The sequence below is a fragment of the Bactrocera tryoni genome, chromosome 2, assembly GCF_016617805.1.
Source record: "Bactrocera tryoni isolate S06 chromosome 2, CSIRO_BtryS06_freeze2, whole genome shotgun sequence".
Taxonomy (NCBI): Eukaryota; Metazoa; Arthropoda; class Insecta; order Diptera; family Tephritidae; genus Bactrocera; species Bactrocera tryoni.
The window spans coordinates 80,117,073-80,136,765 of record NC_052500.1 but is presented as its reverse complement, the minus strand read 5'-3'; the positions used below and the strand labels follow the sequence as shown (position 1 = coordinate 80,136,765).

Below are 19,693 nucleotides of genomic sequence, written 5' to 3'. Positions count from 1 at the left end.
AAATTTAAATGAATATAAGCAAACGATATTCGATGAATTTGCATTTAAAATGACATAAGTAGATTTTTACATGTTTTCGTATAAAAATTAAAATAATTGCGTTGTATATACATTAAGATACATGGGGTATTATTATTACAAAACAAAATTCGTCTAAATTATATAGACAATTTTTTTATAATTATCAACTTAATCATATGCATATTAAGTATAATATTTCCAATAATAATTATTTTTTCAATTTTGTAAAAAATATTTAATTTTTATTGACACTTAAATGATGATTTGGTGCAAAATATTAAATATGCTTGTGTGTATATGAAAATATATTAATTTGTCTTGAAATGAAAATATATGCGTGTTAAATAATATGGATGAGCGGTGGTGATGTAAGAAGCTTCAATTTTATTACTTAACTGAATACTTTTATTGACAAACTGAGTGAATTCATACTTGGAGTGGAAGATTAAACGAAATACGTGCTTGAACTTTATTGACGAAAAGCTGCCATATTTTGCCAACAGCTTTCACTTTTTCAATGAAAACCTGTCATATTTTACCAAAAGCTTTCACTTTTCAAATGAAAAGCTGGCATATTTTTCCAAAAGTTTTCACTTTTTTAATGAAAGGCTGCCATATTTTACAAAAAGCTTACATTTTTTACAAGGCTGACAACTTTCACTAAGAAAGGAAAGCCGTTTTTGGGAAAAGTTCGAATAAAATACCGATTTCAAGCTTTTAGTGATTGCTTTGAAGGCTTTAAAGCTTAAAATCACTTACTTATTCAGCAAATATAATTGTTTTAGCAATTAGAATGCTTTTAAATCAAAAGTTTTTAGAGAAAAGGGTTTGCATAGAATTCCGATTTAAAGCTTCTTAGTGCTTGCTTCGAAAGCTTAAAATCGCTTATTTATACAGCAAAGATTATTGTTTAATCAAATTTAATGCTTTTACTAAGAAACTAAAGGCTTTTATGAGGAAAAGTTTATATAAAGTTCAGCTTCTTAGTAAATGCTTTGAAAGCTTTAGAACTTAAAAGCAGTAAATCGCTCAGTAAAAGTGTAATTGTAAATAAATACAATCAAGAAGTAATCAGTTGAGTATTCTACCACTTGCCTGATGTTATGGGTATATGTACGACTGTAGAGTTTTGTGATTTTGTAAGACAGGAAAGTTTTTAGATGAGTAGCATAGATACGTAACAGTAAGCGGAAATAACTTGTAATATTGGAAGCACCAGCAGATTTTGTTGTTTTTTCGAAATTACTTACTAACAGAGAAAAGTATAAAACCAATAATTTAAGTATTAAATAACCGAAAGTTACCACTGTAATATTAACTAACTTCAAAGCTTTCGTCGCACAAGCTTTGAAAGCTGTTAAAGCGCACCTGGCAAGATTTACTTCAAAATTTTATTTGTTTGTTGTAAAACAAAAATATTTTCAACCAAATTTTTCAACTTAAAATCTGTTACTTTTGAAAATCGTTTTTAATGTCTTATTTTCTTAAACTAAAGCCTATATATTCGTTTTTGTTTTAATGCTAACTTAATGATGTTGTTTGTGTTTTTGTGCAGCTTTTAAAGCTTTAAGCTCACGCCAGCACACCATCCAACGCGTGTATGACGCCATTTGTTGCCGGTATGTTCGAGGTGACCATTTGCGCGTCGTTCACCTTGATTTTACCAGCGGATGTCTTTTGTAGTATAACGGTTTTGCCGGTTTGCAGAGAATCCTTCACTTGATAGAAGCGCATGCCTGCGGAGAAAAGTGAGCCGGGTACAATGTGTTTCATCGCGAACTCTTCAGCAGCATCTTTGTCATTGAAAAGCTTATCCAATGTATCGGATTCCATATCGCGGAAGCTCTTGTCCACTGGCGCGAAGACGGTGTAAGTTTTGATGCCTATCAGGAAAGAACAAGAAAAAGACAGAGAGTGAGTGAGAAACATAGCATGTTTAAATTTGAAAGAGCTTTAGGAGTCAAAACCATTAAACATTTCAAAGCTTGTGAGCTTTCACTTACCTTTACTTTGTAGCTTCTCCGATAAGCCAGAAGTGTAGAGAATCTTCAAGAAGTTGGAGAATCTATTCTCACGGTCTGATTGCAGTGTCTGCAAGAGATCGCCAACTGGCAGCGGGAACATGACACGATCGACTGCGTGTGCGACACCTTGCGGTATCTTTATATCCTTCTTGTTCAGTAAGACCATAGCACCGTTTATTGTTGTGATCTGTAGGAGAGTAAAGTATTTCATTATGATTCATATCACCTATTTCAGTCTTTTTTATGTAGTAGATATCTGTATTGTTGGTTTTCAATACTCACAGTCACATCGTTCCACTCCTGATCGTGCATGGTGTATTGGTTCACGCGCAATTGTGTGCCCGCCAAAGAAACGCCTGTCATCTCATCCTGCAGCGTTGCAATCTCGAAAGCGCCGGGTATCACGTGATGCAACAACAGCTGTGCCGTAGAGGAACAAAAATTAAAATTATATACAAATAATATCTAACAAGCACTTACGCCGCTCAGCAGTCTGGGGTTAGCCTTAAACTTTTCCTCAGCGCGTTCGGGTCCACCAAGTTGCACCAGCAAGTTCTTGAATGCCTTATCCGTTGGCACGAAGATCGTGTATGGGCCGGTCTCATTCAAAATACTATCCAAACCGGATTGACGTAAATATTTGGCCATGGCGAAGAGTCCGTTCGATTTAAGGATCTGTATGAGATCTTCACTAGGGTTCGTAGACGTCACCTCGGCAGCCTTTTCGTTATTCTCTGTTTCTTGTACCAACGTATCGGTGTAGTGACCTGACTCGGGCACCGTATCCACCAAACGTTCGGTGACGGCAAACGGTGTTGAAGTCTCATAAACTACAGGCGCAGTAGAGGCGGTGTAAATTGGCGCGGGTGTTGTATAGTAGGTGGTGGCTGTAGACTCTGGTGCAGGCGGTGCTAGCGACACTTCAGCGGGGCTTGTGCGATGCACAAGTGGTGCGTAGGTAGTGCTGGGGAAGACATACGGCGATGTTCGTGTGGAATGGTACTGGTGACGTATCGGTGATGTGCGCGCGAATGGGAACTCGGTGGTGGTTGTGGTCGTTGTAGTGGTACTAGTTGTTGTGGTTGTTCTTGGTGTTGTGGTCGGTGTAGCGGTAGTCTTTATAATATTACCACCTTGTATTTCGACCACCTCATCATTGGGTAGTGTTAGACGCGATACTGAAGGTGGCAGCTTAATTTCACCGCTGCGTATGCGCTCCAAAATGCTCTCCACCTCGGCACCGGTTTGCTTTGTTTCCTTCTCACCATTGGCTTTGACACCCTGTATTTTGAAGCTACCATCAGCTTGCTCCTCAAGATAGACATATGTTGCCTTCTTCTTGGGCGGTAAGGTGGGAGCTGGCTGCGGTGCAGTCGCTGGTTTATTCGAACTCAAACCTTCAATTTCATAGCCGTCGGGTATGAGTCCGCGTTTGGCCAGTTCTTCTAGCGTTGGTGGTTCATCGGAGTCAGACTGTATCACAGCCGAGCTGGCGATGCTGTTGGCGCCACTTGAGATACCCTCAATATCTCCACCATAGAGTGAAGCCAAATTGGAAAGATCAACGCCACCGGGCAAAGCTTGTGGATTGATGGCGGCTTCTGGATCAGGTGAACGCGAGATTTGAACTTTAGAGCCATTTGGCAACACAAGATCCTTCGCACTTTCGGGAGCTACATCAGATATACTCAGTTTACCACCAGCTGGCGCGCTCACGGCTTCAGGCGCTGAAATACCTTGTTGGGCCAGCAGGGATTGCAGTTGATCTTGTGAAAGTGCTTGTTGTCCTTTAACCAAATTGGGATCCGTGGTACGTATGACTTGCACACGTTGACCGTTTGGTAATACCAAATCCATCTCGGAGTAAGTTTTGTTATCATCTTCCTTCTGTGGCGCTTCAGCCAGCGCAGCCTTCAATTGCTTCAGCAGCTCATCGCGCCCAATAGTCTTGACTGGTTTCTTGCCTGGTGTGGTTTTCATGCCGTACTTGCCGAGTTCGGCTTTCACTTGCGCATAGACGTTTTTGCTGTTCTGTTTGCTCGGTACTGTGGTTGCCTCAGTGGTGGTGGTAGTTGTGGTGGTTGTTGTTGTCGTTGTGGGATGTTCCTCGTGATACTTCTGCAAAGCAGATGAGAACAGATGCAGTTCGGATGGTGCTAATGGACGACTGCGTGGTGGCTGGTAGTTCTGGTATTGCTGCTGTTGTTGCTGCAACTGCTGCTGCTGTTGTTGTAGTGGTAACTGCAATGTGGGCGCCAATTGTTGCTTGAGTGTCTGCTGTTTGGCGAGGAATTCCTCATGCTGCTGACGCACCTTGTTCTGTGACTTCTCGTATTGCTTCTGCACGAATTGTTCGTGCTTCTGTATGATCTTCTGCTTGTATTCCTGATCGGCCGATTGTGCTTGCGGCGTTGGCAGCGTGGCGAATTGTGGATTGACAAACTGTTGTTGAGGCTGTTGCTGTGGCTGTGGTGCCACTGATGGGAAGGCAGTCGACTGCAGGTTAGGGAAGATCTGCGGCACTGGCAGGCCTAAGTTGGGCGTCAACTGGAAAGCGCCGTTCTGCTGTTGCTGCAATGGCAGTTGTTGGTAGTTCGTGTGTTGCTGCTGTTGCTGTTGTTGTGGCAGTGGCAACAATTGCGGTTGCTGTTGCTGCTGTTGTTGTTGTTGGAAAATCAACTGTGGTGTGGTGGAAAATGCGGCTTTCAGCGGCGCCTGCGCCACGCTCTGCGACTGGAAGGTGGGTATTGGCAGTGAGCTCGGCAGCTTCTGTTGTGTCTGTGGCAGACCAAAGTTTGAGGGTCCAGCTTGCTGCGGCTGTTGCGGTTGTTGCTTATAAACGCTGTTGGGTAGCGTGGAGTAGAGTGGTTGTTGCAGCGTTTGTTGTTGCTGTGTTGCCTGTGACTGGAATGGCTTGTTGTTGTAAGAACGTTGTGGCAAGCTCTGTTGCGGTCCCACCTGTTGATTACCAAAATTACGCAGTGTTAAAAAATTTTGCGTGTGTTGGTCGACATTTTGTTGTTGCTGCAAGGGCTGTTGTTGTTGCTGTGGCTGCTGGAAGCGTATCGGCTGCTGTGGTGTATACAATTGGTTCTGCGTGGAGCGTTGGAAAACTGAGTTCTGTTGGTATTGTTCATTGTTGTTGATGTTGTTGTTAGCGTTTTGGTTATTGACGTAATTGCCACGTCCGTTGCCGCTAGGCGGGAAGCGTGTGTTCACAGTAGGTGCCACCTGTCGGTTGCGTTGTTGCTGAGTTTGTATGGGCACTTCCACGCTGGGAGCTTGCTGCAGGAAGTACTGCTGTTGCTGTTGCTGCTGGGCTTGACGCTGCTGTGTATGGTGTTGCACGTCCGTTAGAATATGCTGTTGGGTAGAGAGCTGCCGGCGGAATTGATTGTGAAAGGGAATCGGCTGCAATTAGAAGAAGAAAAAAGTTGGTGTTGAATAAAAATTTTTTTTCTGAGTAATTTAACTACTTAAAATATTTTCTAAATACGATTTAAAGTAGGACAATATAGACTCTTCTAAACTAATTTGATTTTGTAACATAAAACATCGAAATATATAGGCTCCACACAACTTTCAAATCTGATCTCCTCTCAATTTTCTTTGTAAATAATTTTTCAATACTTGGTATCTCCCTAATACCCCGAAACATTACGCTAATCCTACTTTTTCCAATGTCAACTACGAAATTTATAGCAAAACAAACTCCTATTATTACATAATTTTCACTTTCAAACGCACAAACTCAACGACCTCTCAATGCCAACGTCACACATTCGATAGCGGTTAGCATTACTCTACTTTCGTGGACTTCGTGGACGGAAAGTGGATCAACGACGCTATTGCAAAATACCTACAGGCTTAGAAAGCAAAAACCTGTAACAGGGTAAAGGAAAAATTGCGCACAAAATTGGAGCAATGCAAGTTTAACTGGTAAAATTGCCAAGTCAATTGTCGTTTGCAACGAGAGTGTGCGCATGCGCCACACACCAACAGCCTAACGTGCAAAAACACGCATTGTAATTGGTTCAGGCAAAATATACTGACAGCTTTTTAGCAAACCGCTTTTGTTGTCGCCGATGATGTCTTCTGCGGTCACATTGAAAACGTCAACCAGTTTTGTGTGTTCGATGACAAAAGCATCGCTGAGGCTATGTCTAGTGAGATTTACGATGCTGTAAAGTTGTATTACTTATTTTGCAAGTATGTATAAATATCCGTATTTAATTGCATCGACACTTTCATATACAATGTAGCGTTGTTTGACATGAATAATGGCGTAACTCAAAATGATAAAAATTTGAGTTAAATATTTTCATGAGATATTTTGGACAGAAACAGACATCATGGTGGATGTCTCCTTATTGCTGGTAGATTTTTTGGTAAGGAAATCCACTTTTGTAATTCTTAATTGTATATTTTCAGTTTCAGATTTCTTAAGAAATAGCTCCTTCAAATGGTAAATAGGTTTTTGAAGGACAAAAGCTTGTCGTTATCGATAATATAATAGTATAAACTTAATGTATATGATATAACTTAATTCTTTCTTTATACTATCAGGGGATCAATATCACATTTTTATAAAAATGATATCCAAATTTTATGAAATAACCTACAACCCAATAATATGTATCTGCACAGTGGATTCTTCAGTCACTCTAAGGCTAAGTCTCATATCTAACGAAGAGGTAAAGCGAAAGGCTGCTTCGAGTTCGTTCTTCTTTTCTTCTTTGGCACTACAACTATGGGTCGGTCAGTGTTGGAAACACAAAATTTCGTCAGTTGTCTCAGCAATTTGCGAAGTTACGTTAGTTGTATATCCTAAATGCTGAGTGGCCCTTATCCACTTGGTTCTTCCAGTGGATGCGCTCTTACAGTTCGTGGTTCTATATTCTTCGACACTCATCGTTACGCCTAGAACAGTTCTCTTGAATGTTCCAATACTTTCTCATCTCTGTTAGTCATTGTTCACATTCTGCGCCGTTAAATATGTAGGGAATGACAACAGACTAAAAGAGTGCAACTTTTGTTCGTCGAGAGAGGGAACTGCTTCTCAATTGCCTCCAGATTTTAAAGTTGGATTTGTTGGCAGGTGTTATTATGCGCTTAATAACCAAGATTAGATTAACAAAGTCCCTTAATTTTAGATCTGCCAACAGTGACGCAGTTCCCAAGCCTAAAAGAATGTGTAGTGCCGCTAGGTACGTCATATTGCCCTTTTTCACGACAAGATTAACCTCTTTCGCTTCTTTTTCTGGAAAAGGCTGCGCTGACGACTAAGTTGTTAGGGTCTAAGATATCAATAGCATTTGTATATCCAATATCATTGTCCTTTTAGTGTAGATAGTGCCACTGCAGTTATATCAGATTAGTGGTTTGTATCACTCTTTTTAGCATTGAGTTATATTGAACAAGATATACGAGAGGGAATTTTACAATCTAAAAATCGGTCTGGTATCGAAATGTTGTGACAATTCCATAATTCTATTCAATGGTTTGAGTTTCGCAGATATATCAAATAAAGATAAGACATAAGACTGTCGGATGTCAACACACTTGCCGAGGATCTTCTCAAAAATTTGAGGTACTGTAAAAATCTTCCGCCATTTAGTAGTAACGAAAAGTGTTCCCTTCCATTTTGGAGTATACTGTAGATGTCTGTTACTCGACATTTCCTGTATTTTCAAAAGCCAGACCAGAGCTTTAAACCATTCGATTGATAAATCTCGGCTTAGAAGGGAAATAGTCGCACCAATATTTTCATCAAAAAATGTTCACTATAATGTTTATGACTTCGTTATATAGGTATATGCTTTTAAATCCATAAGCCAATTGAGAATTACAAAAATTACATGAACTAAAATCAAATTTCATAAATTCAGAAATTATAAGACTATTTATTAGCGGTAAAATCAGAGTAGATATATGTAGAGTAAGAAGTAGAAAATTAAGAAAAGACAATAAAGGGCTCAAATGAAATCTTTCTGCTTTATAGAAGAGCAAGCTTACTGTATTTGCCCTATATCTAGAGATTATAGATTTATCGGTTTGCTTTTTCGATAACTTGAATAGGGTATATTATGTTTATCCTGAACTTTAGAACACTTAGAAAGATAACGCCGGAAGATCTATAAAAAAAAGAATATATATATATACATATATATATATATAAATGATCTGGGTGGATTTTCCGATGTCCGTCTGTCTGTATATATACCAATTAGGCACTCAGGTTTTCAGACAGCAATCTGAAATTTTGCAAATGGCGTTTTCTCTTGAAGGACATCTCCTAAATCAGATCACTTGCCATACAAACTTAAAGATCGGAATCAAATGCTTGTATAGAAAAAAGTTTTAATTTGACGGGATATCTTCACGAAATTTGGCATGGGTTGTTGGTTCAAAAAAGCAATTTGTGAAGAAATTGTTCCGATCGGACCACTTTAGCTTATAGCCGCCATACAAACTGAACGATCATAAGGAAATGCTTGTATGGAAAAATTTTTCATTTGAAGAGCTGTCTTCACGAAATTTGCAACAGATTACCGCATAAAGCAAAGGTGCAATATCCGAAGAAATTGTTTAGATCGGGGCCGTATAGCTTATGGTTGTCATACAAACTGAGCAATCGTAATCAAGTTCATGTATGGGATTTCTTGTATTTGTGGGGCATTATAGCATACAAGAGAGCTTTATTTGTAAAAGCGAAATTTTCTTCTTAGGCTCTAAATAATAATTCGGATGAAAAAATATAATTATTTTCAAATCATCTATTTCCTTTCATGCACGAAATTCTTTTGGTGAGAAATTAAATTTCATACGCCCTACAGAAAATATTAATGCGTATTACATAAAAGCCCTCAAATGCAACCGACCGCCTACTACCGGTGTTACTTAATCTAATAACATTACAGAGATCTTTTCGGCCATGTAATTGCTTATTTATGCCGATTAAATGCTGTTTTTTTGACGCATTAGTGCCACTTCTGCTTTCCACACAATTACCTGTTTACTTTTATTAATAATTTTTCAACGTAACCACTCTTTTTTCAGCTTATATGTGAGTACACTTACAAAACAAACGCATTTGTCTGGCGCTGGTAAATACCGAAAACTCTTTTCAAGCCTTTTTTACTTTTGTTTTTGTATTTTTTTCGCTGCATGGCATTTATAATCTCGGCGTGGCCGCATAATGCGCGTTTTGCCGCATCATTTCTTGGTGGCGCTGCCGCGCATGCGCGCCTCCAGCATACTTCAGATTTATTACCTGCACAATTAATGTACAATGTGGCATATACGCCTGTAGTTGTTTGGCTAAATAAATTGAAAATGACAACAACAATGTTGCATTGCGTACAGGGCAATAGGGAAACAAATAATAATCAGCAAATTGTTGGTGGAAAAAAAACTTGACAAACAACGCTCCGACTTGTGGCTGCGGCATTAGCTTAGGCGCGCTTATGCTACAGCAGCGGTTTGTTGCTGCTTTTGTTGTATAACGCATCATTTTTGCGGCGTTTGTTTAACGCTCTTTTGTTTCCCTTCAATTATTTCCAGCTTCTTTTTGTGTCGGTGTGTTGTTGCTGTTTTCATGCCCTCCCACTTTAGCCCATTGTTGCGCACAATTGCTTTTGTTTATCACTGCATGCCACAAATTTGAGCGGTATTATGCTACATTTGGTTGTTGTAGTGACCTGCAAAGCTTTGCTATTAACAACAACCACAACAACGCCATAGGCAAGACAACAACCACTGTAATTACGCATACCGTAATGAGGAACGCGCAGCGATTTCAGCTGCGAAGCGAGAAAAATTGCTGTCTGTCGGCACTTATCAGCCACAGCATTCACACCCATACACTAGCGCACACACACATATTTGTGAGCATATTAAAAATCTATTACATTTTTCGCGGTTTACGCGTACATGAATGCAAATTAATTACGCATCACTCATACCACCTGGCGCACCACCGCCCCACCTCCGCACCACCCACCGTCCGGTAAGGCATCGGGTTACGTGACGCCTGCTGCGCTCATTGCTGCGGTTTGGTCATTTCTTTCACAGCTCTGGCGACGCGTGCAATTTAGCCCAGTTCATTTAATGTGTTTGTTATTGTTGTTGCTTTGCATGCGGCGCTTTTTGGTATCAGTTGGTTTCAACTTTGCGGTTATCCCATCACTATTAACGGACGTTTTGCAGGTGCGGCCGTCGCTTTAATGGGTTGCATGTAGAAATTTCGCCGCTGCCAAACGGCAGATAAATACATAATTCTCATCGGCTGTCTTCGGCTTGCCGGCTCATTGCAAATGACGGAATTTGAAGTGTTTCGTTGATGCATGTGAGTAATGGCGATTGTGCAACAGCGTTTTGTGAACGTGCCTGTGGTTGTGTATGCGACTGATATGGGTTTTTCTTCCATAACTTAATGTAAATTTAAAAAAATATGAACAACTTTTTTCCTGTTGCATAAAATTGCATGTAAAGTTGCTAAACTGAAAATTGCCCGTTAATAAATTTACTAGTAGACTTGTTTTAATTTCGAGCGCCATGCAAACATTGTCAAAAATTTGATAGAGATGAGAAATTAAATGAAAAGTGGATTTTTATAATAGATTATATTTGCAGTCAAATACTTTCATGTAGTTGAAACATTCCATTACCCACTTTATGCCACTTAAGACCTTGCATTATAATATTTTCGTCGAGCATGTAGTAGTTCTACGTCACGGAAATCATATTTTGCCCACTAAGTGGCCCCTAAATTGGTGAAAATATTTGTTTTCACACACCTTGGTGTAGACTGTATTCAGTTTTTCATATGTTTTCAAAGTCGCCGATTTATTCAACTACACTTAGTGCTGAATACCAAAAGCCATGAATATCTTGTAGTAGATTTACATATCAGTCAAATATGGCTCAGTAGGATTAAAAAAAATTTGGTTCAAGCTGTCGAACACAAACAATATGAACATATATGTATATTTGAAGCAAAATGATATCCTCCAGAGCCTAAAACCGTTCTAGACGGTGAATAAGTGCTGAAAATCAAAACCTAGATTGTCAGCTAACGAAATTTTTGCATTCATGTTAAAGCCCAATTAACCAGTATTATTATCAACCTATTATTATCACCTCCAATCCATATCTACTTCCAAGATTCGTGAGTATCCAAAGAAAAATAAGGAGAACCCATTAACTTCCACTTGAGAGCTTCTTGGCTTTCGTAGTTAAAAGAACAGACATGATGAAAGCATAAAATTACTCCCAGAAGACTTTGTAACGTCAATATTAGCATTGAGCTAGCAACTTTTGGCTCAAAGTTAGTTATGGAGTGTTTATTCTTACTGGGAATACCATCATGCTACTTCATCATCAGATTCGTTAACATCGTAGTGGGAACGAGTCGGATATCACTGTAGCACTGCGACTATGAATCTCGCGTGCGACAAGCCACTGTTTGACTGCGAGGTCTACCTGGCCTAGAGTAGAACGTAAGATATCTACTGCTTGCAAAGTTCATCTTGCAGAAACCGTAAGAGTTCTTACTGAAAATTGTTCAATATACATTCATGTTGTTAAAAATCCAGTCGGACGCAAATTGTCAAAGTTCTATGGAAGAAGGTGTGCTGGAAACATCCAAGCCCTATACCCAATGAAGGAGTCCAGCTTTTGAAAGGCTGAAGCTAAAGTATCTCGGCATTCATGCCTTCAGCGAACTAGCAGACATAACCGAAACTGGCATTATCCGCCTCAACAAATTTGTGATCGGCTAAAAGCGTGTTGTCGATTTGTGAGGTTATTTATGACAAATGTTTCTAGGAGTTCGAGGTACTACAACGAACCGACGTCATAAGCTGCTCAATTGAGATCTCCTTCCTATCATGGAATATTTAACCTCATCTTACCTAATGCAAACACCTCAAAATATTGCCTTCAACTTTCTTTGAACACTCCATTATACATCTATTATCTCACGAAAATTCCTTATACAACTTCAAAAATTAAAGCGGAATAATTAAAAAAATACGCAATAAGTTACATAACTACAATTACGCGTAATAATCATCAAAATATTCCACAATTATGAAAACAGTAATAAAAGCAATGTTACCTCAATGCATCAACAACAATAAAACAATTTTTTAATAACATCAAGCGTTGCCTGCAAAGAAAGCCAATTATTAAACATTTTGCAGGGATGATTCTTCTTACTACACCAACAACAAAGTAAAGCCAACTCGTCACTTCTATTTCACCTCATTTTCTGGCACACTTTACTCTGTTTCAACACAAATAAATAACGCTCATAGAGTGAAAATTAATAAATAATAGAGCAATTGCTGAATATGCAATTAAAGTATGGGCAACAAAAAAGCAAAAACAAGCCATGGCATGTCATAAACTGGCTTCTACTCCATATCTTCTATACTTCTCGGAATTCGCCTTGCAGCATCCGAAATACTTTCTACACTTGCGTGAAGCACACCAAGCAGAGTCGCTGTAAGACTTCACATACATACATACACACCAACAAATGCACTTGCAACAATTGCTGTGTTTTAGCTAGAAATTAGCAACCTCATCTACATATTGGCCAAGTGTGTTGACTTGCATTTTACTCTGCTGGTATTTTTGTGGCACTAATTATGTCACATTGTATTTTTCGTTGTATGTTGCATGTTGCCACTGCTATGTGCTTTTATTGTTATCGTTTTTACTGTGTGATTTATGCAAATGTAGCAAAACCCTAAATATGTGGCATGACAAATGATGCAGCGAGTGAATGGCAGGCAATTAAAACCATTGTTGATGTGAATTGGTTTTAAATTTTTCAGCGGAGAACTTGTCTTACGGTATGAATTCGAGTGTAATTCGTCAAATCTATGAATTAAATTTACATTTTAAGCGGCTTTTGGAAAATGTTCGAGAACTGGGCTCATCTGAAAGTGCATTAAATGGAAGAGAGTTCTATTGTATACGAAAAATATTATCTTTAAGTCATAAGAAAGGTCGATGTGAGTTCATAGAATTACTTTGACCCGGGCCTAGGAACGATTTCTGGCTGAGAATTGGACTAGTTTGTGGCCCAGCATCGATGAAGCAATTGAAAACTGTTGATATTTATCAACAATACAGAAAAAATGTTGGCATGAGCAATGTACTGGAACTGAGTTGCAAATATCATTTAATGGAGGTCCTATCCACACAAGGGATCATTATTGGGTCTGTAACTATATTCGCGCCAACAAATGGCGCAATTTGATTACAATTATATCATTCTAATATTCCGAACATATCTATGTTGTAAAACTACTGCTCTTCTGCGTCTTTTTCTGTATACAGGTATGTCAATCTTTTGGAACTTAAAACACCATCACTTTTTTCCTCTAAAAATATCGAACTTTGTACTTGAAAAAGTGTCTTTGCGGTAGCTCTTCTTTATAACTTAAATATGAAGAGAACCTTAGCTAAAATTCATCGCACTTTGGTGGAAGTTTATGGTGAACATGCTTTAGGTGAGCGAACGTGGAAGACTTTTGGAACTAGAGGAGGTGAAGAACACTCTTTGCGGCCATTACTTGATGAACATTGTTGCTAAACACAAAAGGAGTCCACAAAATTTTTGGAAGTCACCTAAGCAGCCATTTCAAAATGTTTAAAAGTAGTCAGATACATTTAAAAGCAAAGATGACAAGAAGCTAAAATACATTGGAAGACGACTTTACATGTCAGAAATGCTGTTTGAGCGCTACAAAAAGAAGTCGTTTTTACATAGGATTGTGACTGATGATGAAAGATTGCTTCATTATACAACCCTCAAAGCAAAAAATTATATCTGAAACCTTTAAACCAGAGGATTCAACGGCAATGCCGAATATGCATGACGCCAAGATAATGCTTTAGATTTGGTGGGATCAAAAATAATGCTGTATAGTGAGCTATTTAAACTGGCGAAACTATTATTGGAGAAAGCTACCGAAAACCACTCATCCAATTAAAACCAGAGATTGCAGATAAACGCCCAGAATTAGACTAGAAACGAGGTATTAGTTCTCCAACATGACAAAGCTCGACCTAGTGTTGCAAGAAGGGATAAAAGCTATTTGGAAAACAGCGACTGGGAAGTTTGGCTAACCCGTTCTAAAGTCTAGATTTTGTGTCGCTCTGACTACCATTTGTTCCGGTCAATGCAAAATGTTCTTACTGCGATGCTCGTCACATTAGAACAGAGTATTAAGAACTAACTTGATTCATTCTTGCCCGCCAAGCCAGTGCAGATCTTAAGGGAAGGAATCCAGAAAGATGAGAAAATGTTATAGCTTCATATGGGTAGTACTTTTATGTACATATGTTTTTCATAAATGAAAGGACAAATTTTGAGAAAACAATAAAAAAGAAACAATTTATGATATAACAGGTCAAAAGTCCACGGCGTGACACATAGATGATGCTACTAGAATTAAACCCAAATGAGTTTTAGTTAGCTTTAATCTTTTAAAGACGCGTGTATAAATTTTACAGGTGTGAGATCAGTAGTTTTTGAATTTTAATTATAATACATATTACTTGGACTATGCACCAGGGAAATCAACCAATGCAAGGTGGTTTGCCAAGTTTGAACTAGGCGATTTCAGCACCGAGGACGATGAAAGCCGCCGATAAACGGTCGCATTTGGAGAAACAGAAAGTGCTGTTTCACCAAGCCAATGAATTGGAATTTAAATTGCTTCCACATTTTCCAGGTCTGACCCCTGTGACTACTTTCTCTTTCGAGATCTCAAAAGAATGCTCACTAGGAAGAAATTTTCGTCGAACGAAAAGGTTATCGCCAAAACTGAGGCCTATTTTCACGCAAAGGACAAATGGTACTACAAAAGAGATAATGAAAATTTGGAGGGTTACTAAATCTGTGTATCAACTTTGAAGGAAACTTCATTAAATTAAAGAAAAGCATTGTTCCAAAACGACGAAAGGTGGGGATCCAATAATTAAACTTAATTATTTAGATATAGAAACCAACAGTATTAGTACTAAATGTTAAACGCAAACTCTTAACACAATCTCTGCTCTAAACGCCATCATATTCTAGCAGTAGTTTCAAAAATCAAAATAGAAAGGATTTTGCAACTGATTGACATGAAAAAGTAATGATAATAAAACTAAAAATTATCGACTAGTCACGCAAGCTAGGCGTATTTGGCTAAGACACGCAACAATAAAAACACTGCATTCGAAAAATCAACATCAAATCACATAATTGAACAGCTGACCAATTCCAAATGATGGCATAAGAAAACCTCTTCACAAAAAATAGGCAAAAAATTAAATAATCTGATAAAGAGCTACGCACACAGCGCAAAGCCCAAGTGGTGAGTGGTTGTAAACCAAAAAAATACCAAATAAAATTAAAATAAAGCAAAAAAGAAATAAATAAATAAACTAGACAAACGAAAATTTGAAGAGCTGTACGCAACGGAAAAACAAAAACAATACACAACTTGCCGCGCCACAGACGCCAAGCAAAGCAGGGAATGCGCTTGCGCAATAATCGCGTCTTGCGACCTCAAAAACAGTTGGCCAAAAATAATGGAAATGGACAGAAACAAGCTTTTTGCCAAGAAGCAGCCAACGCAACACACACTCAGCTACACTTGTGGAAGCTAAACAAGAGTCAAGCTAAGCGATGTCCGCCAATTACGCAACCGCGCCAGCCGAAATCGGAAAATTCGATGAGCATACGAAAAAAATATAAACGCGAAAAAAACGCATTTGCAAAAACTTCAGTCAAATAAACATAAATATGCGCTTGAAAAGAGAACGGAAGAATCGAAGAATCGCAAATTGAAGCATTTTCCAAGCAACTGCCGAAATATGGTGAGAATATATCAGCAATCGACAGTTGCTGCTGCGGCTGCGGCACGTACAACCTTGAATTAGTTGCAATCATTGCAAGTAGCGGTAGCAGCAAAAAAATGCATGTTGATAGACAAAACACGAACATAAATATTGAAAATAGCACGAAAACGCTCGAATTCCAACCGCCGTCGAACAGATGGGCAACAGCATCAGTGCATTTTGAGGTTATGAGCATTGAATTGCGCAAAAGTCTAACTGTTAAAAGTGAACTGAATAGCGGCTAATGAAGTTAAGCAAAATATGATGGAAGCTGCGGATAGTTGAAGAACGTTTCGCGCTGCGTATTTTGCGCTGGTACGAGTACACTTGGGTTCAAAGCCGGGTTAAATGAACTGTGAAAGAGTTCAGCCGCTACCAAACAGTAGCTTTGAATATGTAATTAGTTCAGTTTTGCTTTGATTGAGAGTTAAGGGTCAAAACTTACAATTTCATTAGATAGATCTATGAAAATTGAGCTATAGAATTATGAACATTGTCTAAAATGCTGGAAAACCATCTAAATATGAGTTGAATGGCTCCAGAGTAGAATAAGGCAGCCATGTTTGAGTCATTATTGCATATTGATGCAAAACTTCGGGTTTTAATTTAGTTCGAACGATACGAACTTGGTATAAACCTTCGCATAGCTAAGTATTCATGAATGATTCACTTTACAGTCATCTAAAAATCATTTTGGGAATTATTTTTAATAATTTCATGCGTTGAGAATGTCCATTGTTTTCAAAGCACTTCCGAATGGTGGTTTCGTATATCGTAGAGCCTCAATAGTACTCGTCAAGTCGTTTTAAGTCGTTTATAGGTAACAGCTGCATCTTGAGATAAAAAAACTGTGCATTTAAAACTTTACCAAATACTGGTAAAGGTAAAGTTAGGTTAGGTTAATGTGGTAGACCAATAAGCCACGCATAGACCAGTTTTGTCTTTTGTGATACCAGATAGAGTTTAGCTAAGTCCAATTTATCGTTTATGATGCCTGCGCTTGACGCGAATTTTAACAGATTCTGTGGCCTCACTATCGATACCTCCTCCAGTGTATCATACCATGGGAATCCCAAATGCTTGCAGCATTTCCTGCAGTCTTCTCGATATGTAAGCTTCATCCTGCGGTGTAAGAAGTGTGGCAATTATTTAAGGATCTCTTTAATATATTTGTGAATGCTAAGACAAAATAAATATATGAGGATTGCACCGCGTCCGTAGGTCTATTGTGCCCTCTTTTAAACCACAAAGACTCACCTAGCCCCAGCATATTGGTAAAGTCCAATATACTGCTAGTTGCTAGTGAGGCGACGTGATCCCTGTTTGGAAACATGGATTCCAGGGTATTTATCCTGCGTCTGCAGACTGCTATGTCAACCAGCAAAACCGACAATTAGCGCATGCTTTGAAGTTGTTGCCAATACCTCTCTCTGCCTACTCGTTTTTCCTTGCGGAACAGCTCCTGTATGGTATGAAGACTAACCGCGATGAAGGGTTCTGGTCCAACTATGTTAGTAAATGCTGCGGAACGGACGAGCTAATCAGCCAGTTCATTCTCCGCTATACCTTTGTGACGAAGCATCCAGCTAAGGTGCCCTTGTTTCCACTGGACTATTCAGCCATTCTCTACACTCCTGCACCAGTAGCGATTCGATCTCATAGGCAGATATTGCTTTTAGTTACGCTTTGAATGTCGCTAAGTGGTGTTGTACATACATTGCGATAAATGAGTTGGAGGTTTATCTCTATCCACCGACTTTTGGCTAAAACTTCTGCTTGAAAAATGCTCGGAAAACTTCCCATTGGTATTGAGAGATTGGTCCTGCGACTCTTGCGTGAATTCCCTCCGACGTTTTCGAGCCGTCGGTGTACCACATGATTGTATTTACTATCCCTGAGCAGTATTTCGAGAATGGAAACATTCCATTTAGCCTTGCTGCTAAGGGTAACCTAGAACTTCTTTGCAAAGTCTACCCTTTTGGTAATGATTTCCCTTGGGACAAGAGCCAATGGTATTATACCACTTAATTATTTCATCCGGTAGGATGTAGAAGTAGTATTAGTATGTGAATGCTAAGTTCTTCGATCAGCAATTTGTTACAGATCCATTTTCCCTGCCTCGCTGCCGACACTACAATATCTGCAGAAACTTTTTAGAGCGAACGGCTATATCATACAGCTGCCCTACAAGTTGCACGATTGAAATCAAGTTCTTCTATGGAAATTTCTATAATCTTGAAGGGCATTCCAGTTCCTGTGTAACCGTTTTTTCTTAGTTTCGTTTGATATACTATCTTTTACTTATCACCAAACTTCCGAGCCCTTTAGACACACTTTGAGGTGGCACCATTATTGTCTACCCAACCTCTGTTAAAAACTATGTCTGACCACGGGCAATATGAACTCATTGAATATACACACAACGAATGACGGATGAGAAGTCACCGAAAAGTAGGTAACTCAATAATAACGTGCGGCCAGTAGCCAATGTAGCGGCAACTAACAGCAGCTGTACGCCGTCGGCCAGACACGCCACGAGGCACGCGGTGAAGCAGGCATTTAGTTAGCCAGCAGTGTCCAACTACTTAAATACACACTTGACGAAACTACACTACTAACGAAAAGCAACAATAAAGTGGCAATTTAAAAGTATTAAACAACAACAGCAAGCCAGAAGATTAAATTATATTGAAGCGAAGCGGCAACGGCAAAGCATTTGCTGAAGTTGCAATTGTGCAATATTTTTCTCGTGCTTTCCGCTGTTGCAGTTGAAGTGGTTGCTTTCGTGCAACTCTTCTCGTTCGTGCTTGGAGCTTTTGAGCTGAATTTACTTTTTTTTTTTTTGCTAAAGCAAGTTTTAGCTTTGTGTGCAACTTGCAACGCGCATGTGGCATGCACTTGTCCGTGCGCCACAATTGCAATTGCAATTGAAACAACATTGAGTAGCGCTTGGGGAAGCTTCCAATTGCGAGACTCCGCTGGTGTAAGTGTCCAATTTACACAGAGATACCTGCATCAGTGGCGCATAACAGCGGTGACGACGACGACGACGACTGCCGACTGCCGACTGCTGACTGCTGACGGCTGACGGCTGTCTTAGGCAAATTAGCTTGGAGAGTTTGTGTGACGCCCGGCAACTGCCAAGTGGTGGTTAGTTGGCTGGTTTCGAGGCATATGGACAGCTATAGCGTTAATAATAAAAAATCTCTGTGCAAAAACTTCTGGCGATTCCACTTACATAAATGTATGTTTGTATTTACTGGGTGAACTGCTGCTGGGGGAGCAGCGTGTACTATAACGCTGCGGATTTCCATGAAAGCTTCATGTAGAGGAAATACTAACAGTCTGAATGTAAAATTTAGCCAGCAATCGCTTGAATATCGTTTAAGTAGTGGTGTATGTGTGTGTTACAGTTGTGGAGTTATAAAATTTTTATGACTCTGGGCGATTGTAGAGCAACAATAGTTGCCCCAAAACTTTTTATGTCTTACTTAGCGTGTTGTGTGTGAATTTTTTGAGCGTGTTGCCTTAATTACATTTTATTAGCTTGTATGGAATTTAACTGCAGCAAAGTAATGCATACTGTTGCCAGTAATGAAAAAGTAATCTGTTACATTTAATTGAGTAATTATCAATAATGAGCAATGTATCAGTGAGTTGAAGGTCTTCCATTCGTTTACTTATCAAGACAGGTTAGGTTTGGTCGCAGGTCCTCGCTACAAAGAGAATGAAGGATCCAACAT

At 39.2% G+C, this 19,693-nt stretch overlaps 1 protein-coding gene across 1 annotated transcript in view; it reads right to left on the bottom strand.

Moving 5' to 3' along the window:
* Positions 1 to 289: 289 nt before the first annotated feature.
* Positions 290 to 19,693, bottom strand: part of LOC120769191 (mucin-5AC) — a 58,129-nt gene continuing 38,725 nt past the window's right edge. Inside the window, exons 2-5 of the mRNA XM_040096085.1 lie at positions 2,526 to 5,456; positions 2,328 to 2,465; positions 2,025 to 2,232; positions 290 to 1,904 (exon numbers count right to left, since the gene is read on the bottom strand). Coding sequence (XP_039952019.1) covers positions 1,594 to 1,904; positions 2,025 to 2,232; positions 2,328 to 2,465; positions 2,526 to 5,456 — 3,588 coding nt within the window. The 3' untranslated portion in view covers positions 290 to 1,593. The remainder of the gene's footprint in view (positions 1,905 to 2,024; positions 2,233 to 2,327; positions 2,466 to 2,525; positions 5,457 to 19,693) is intronic.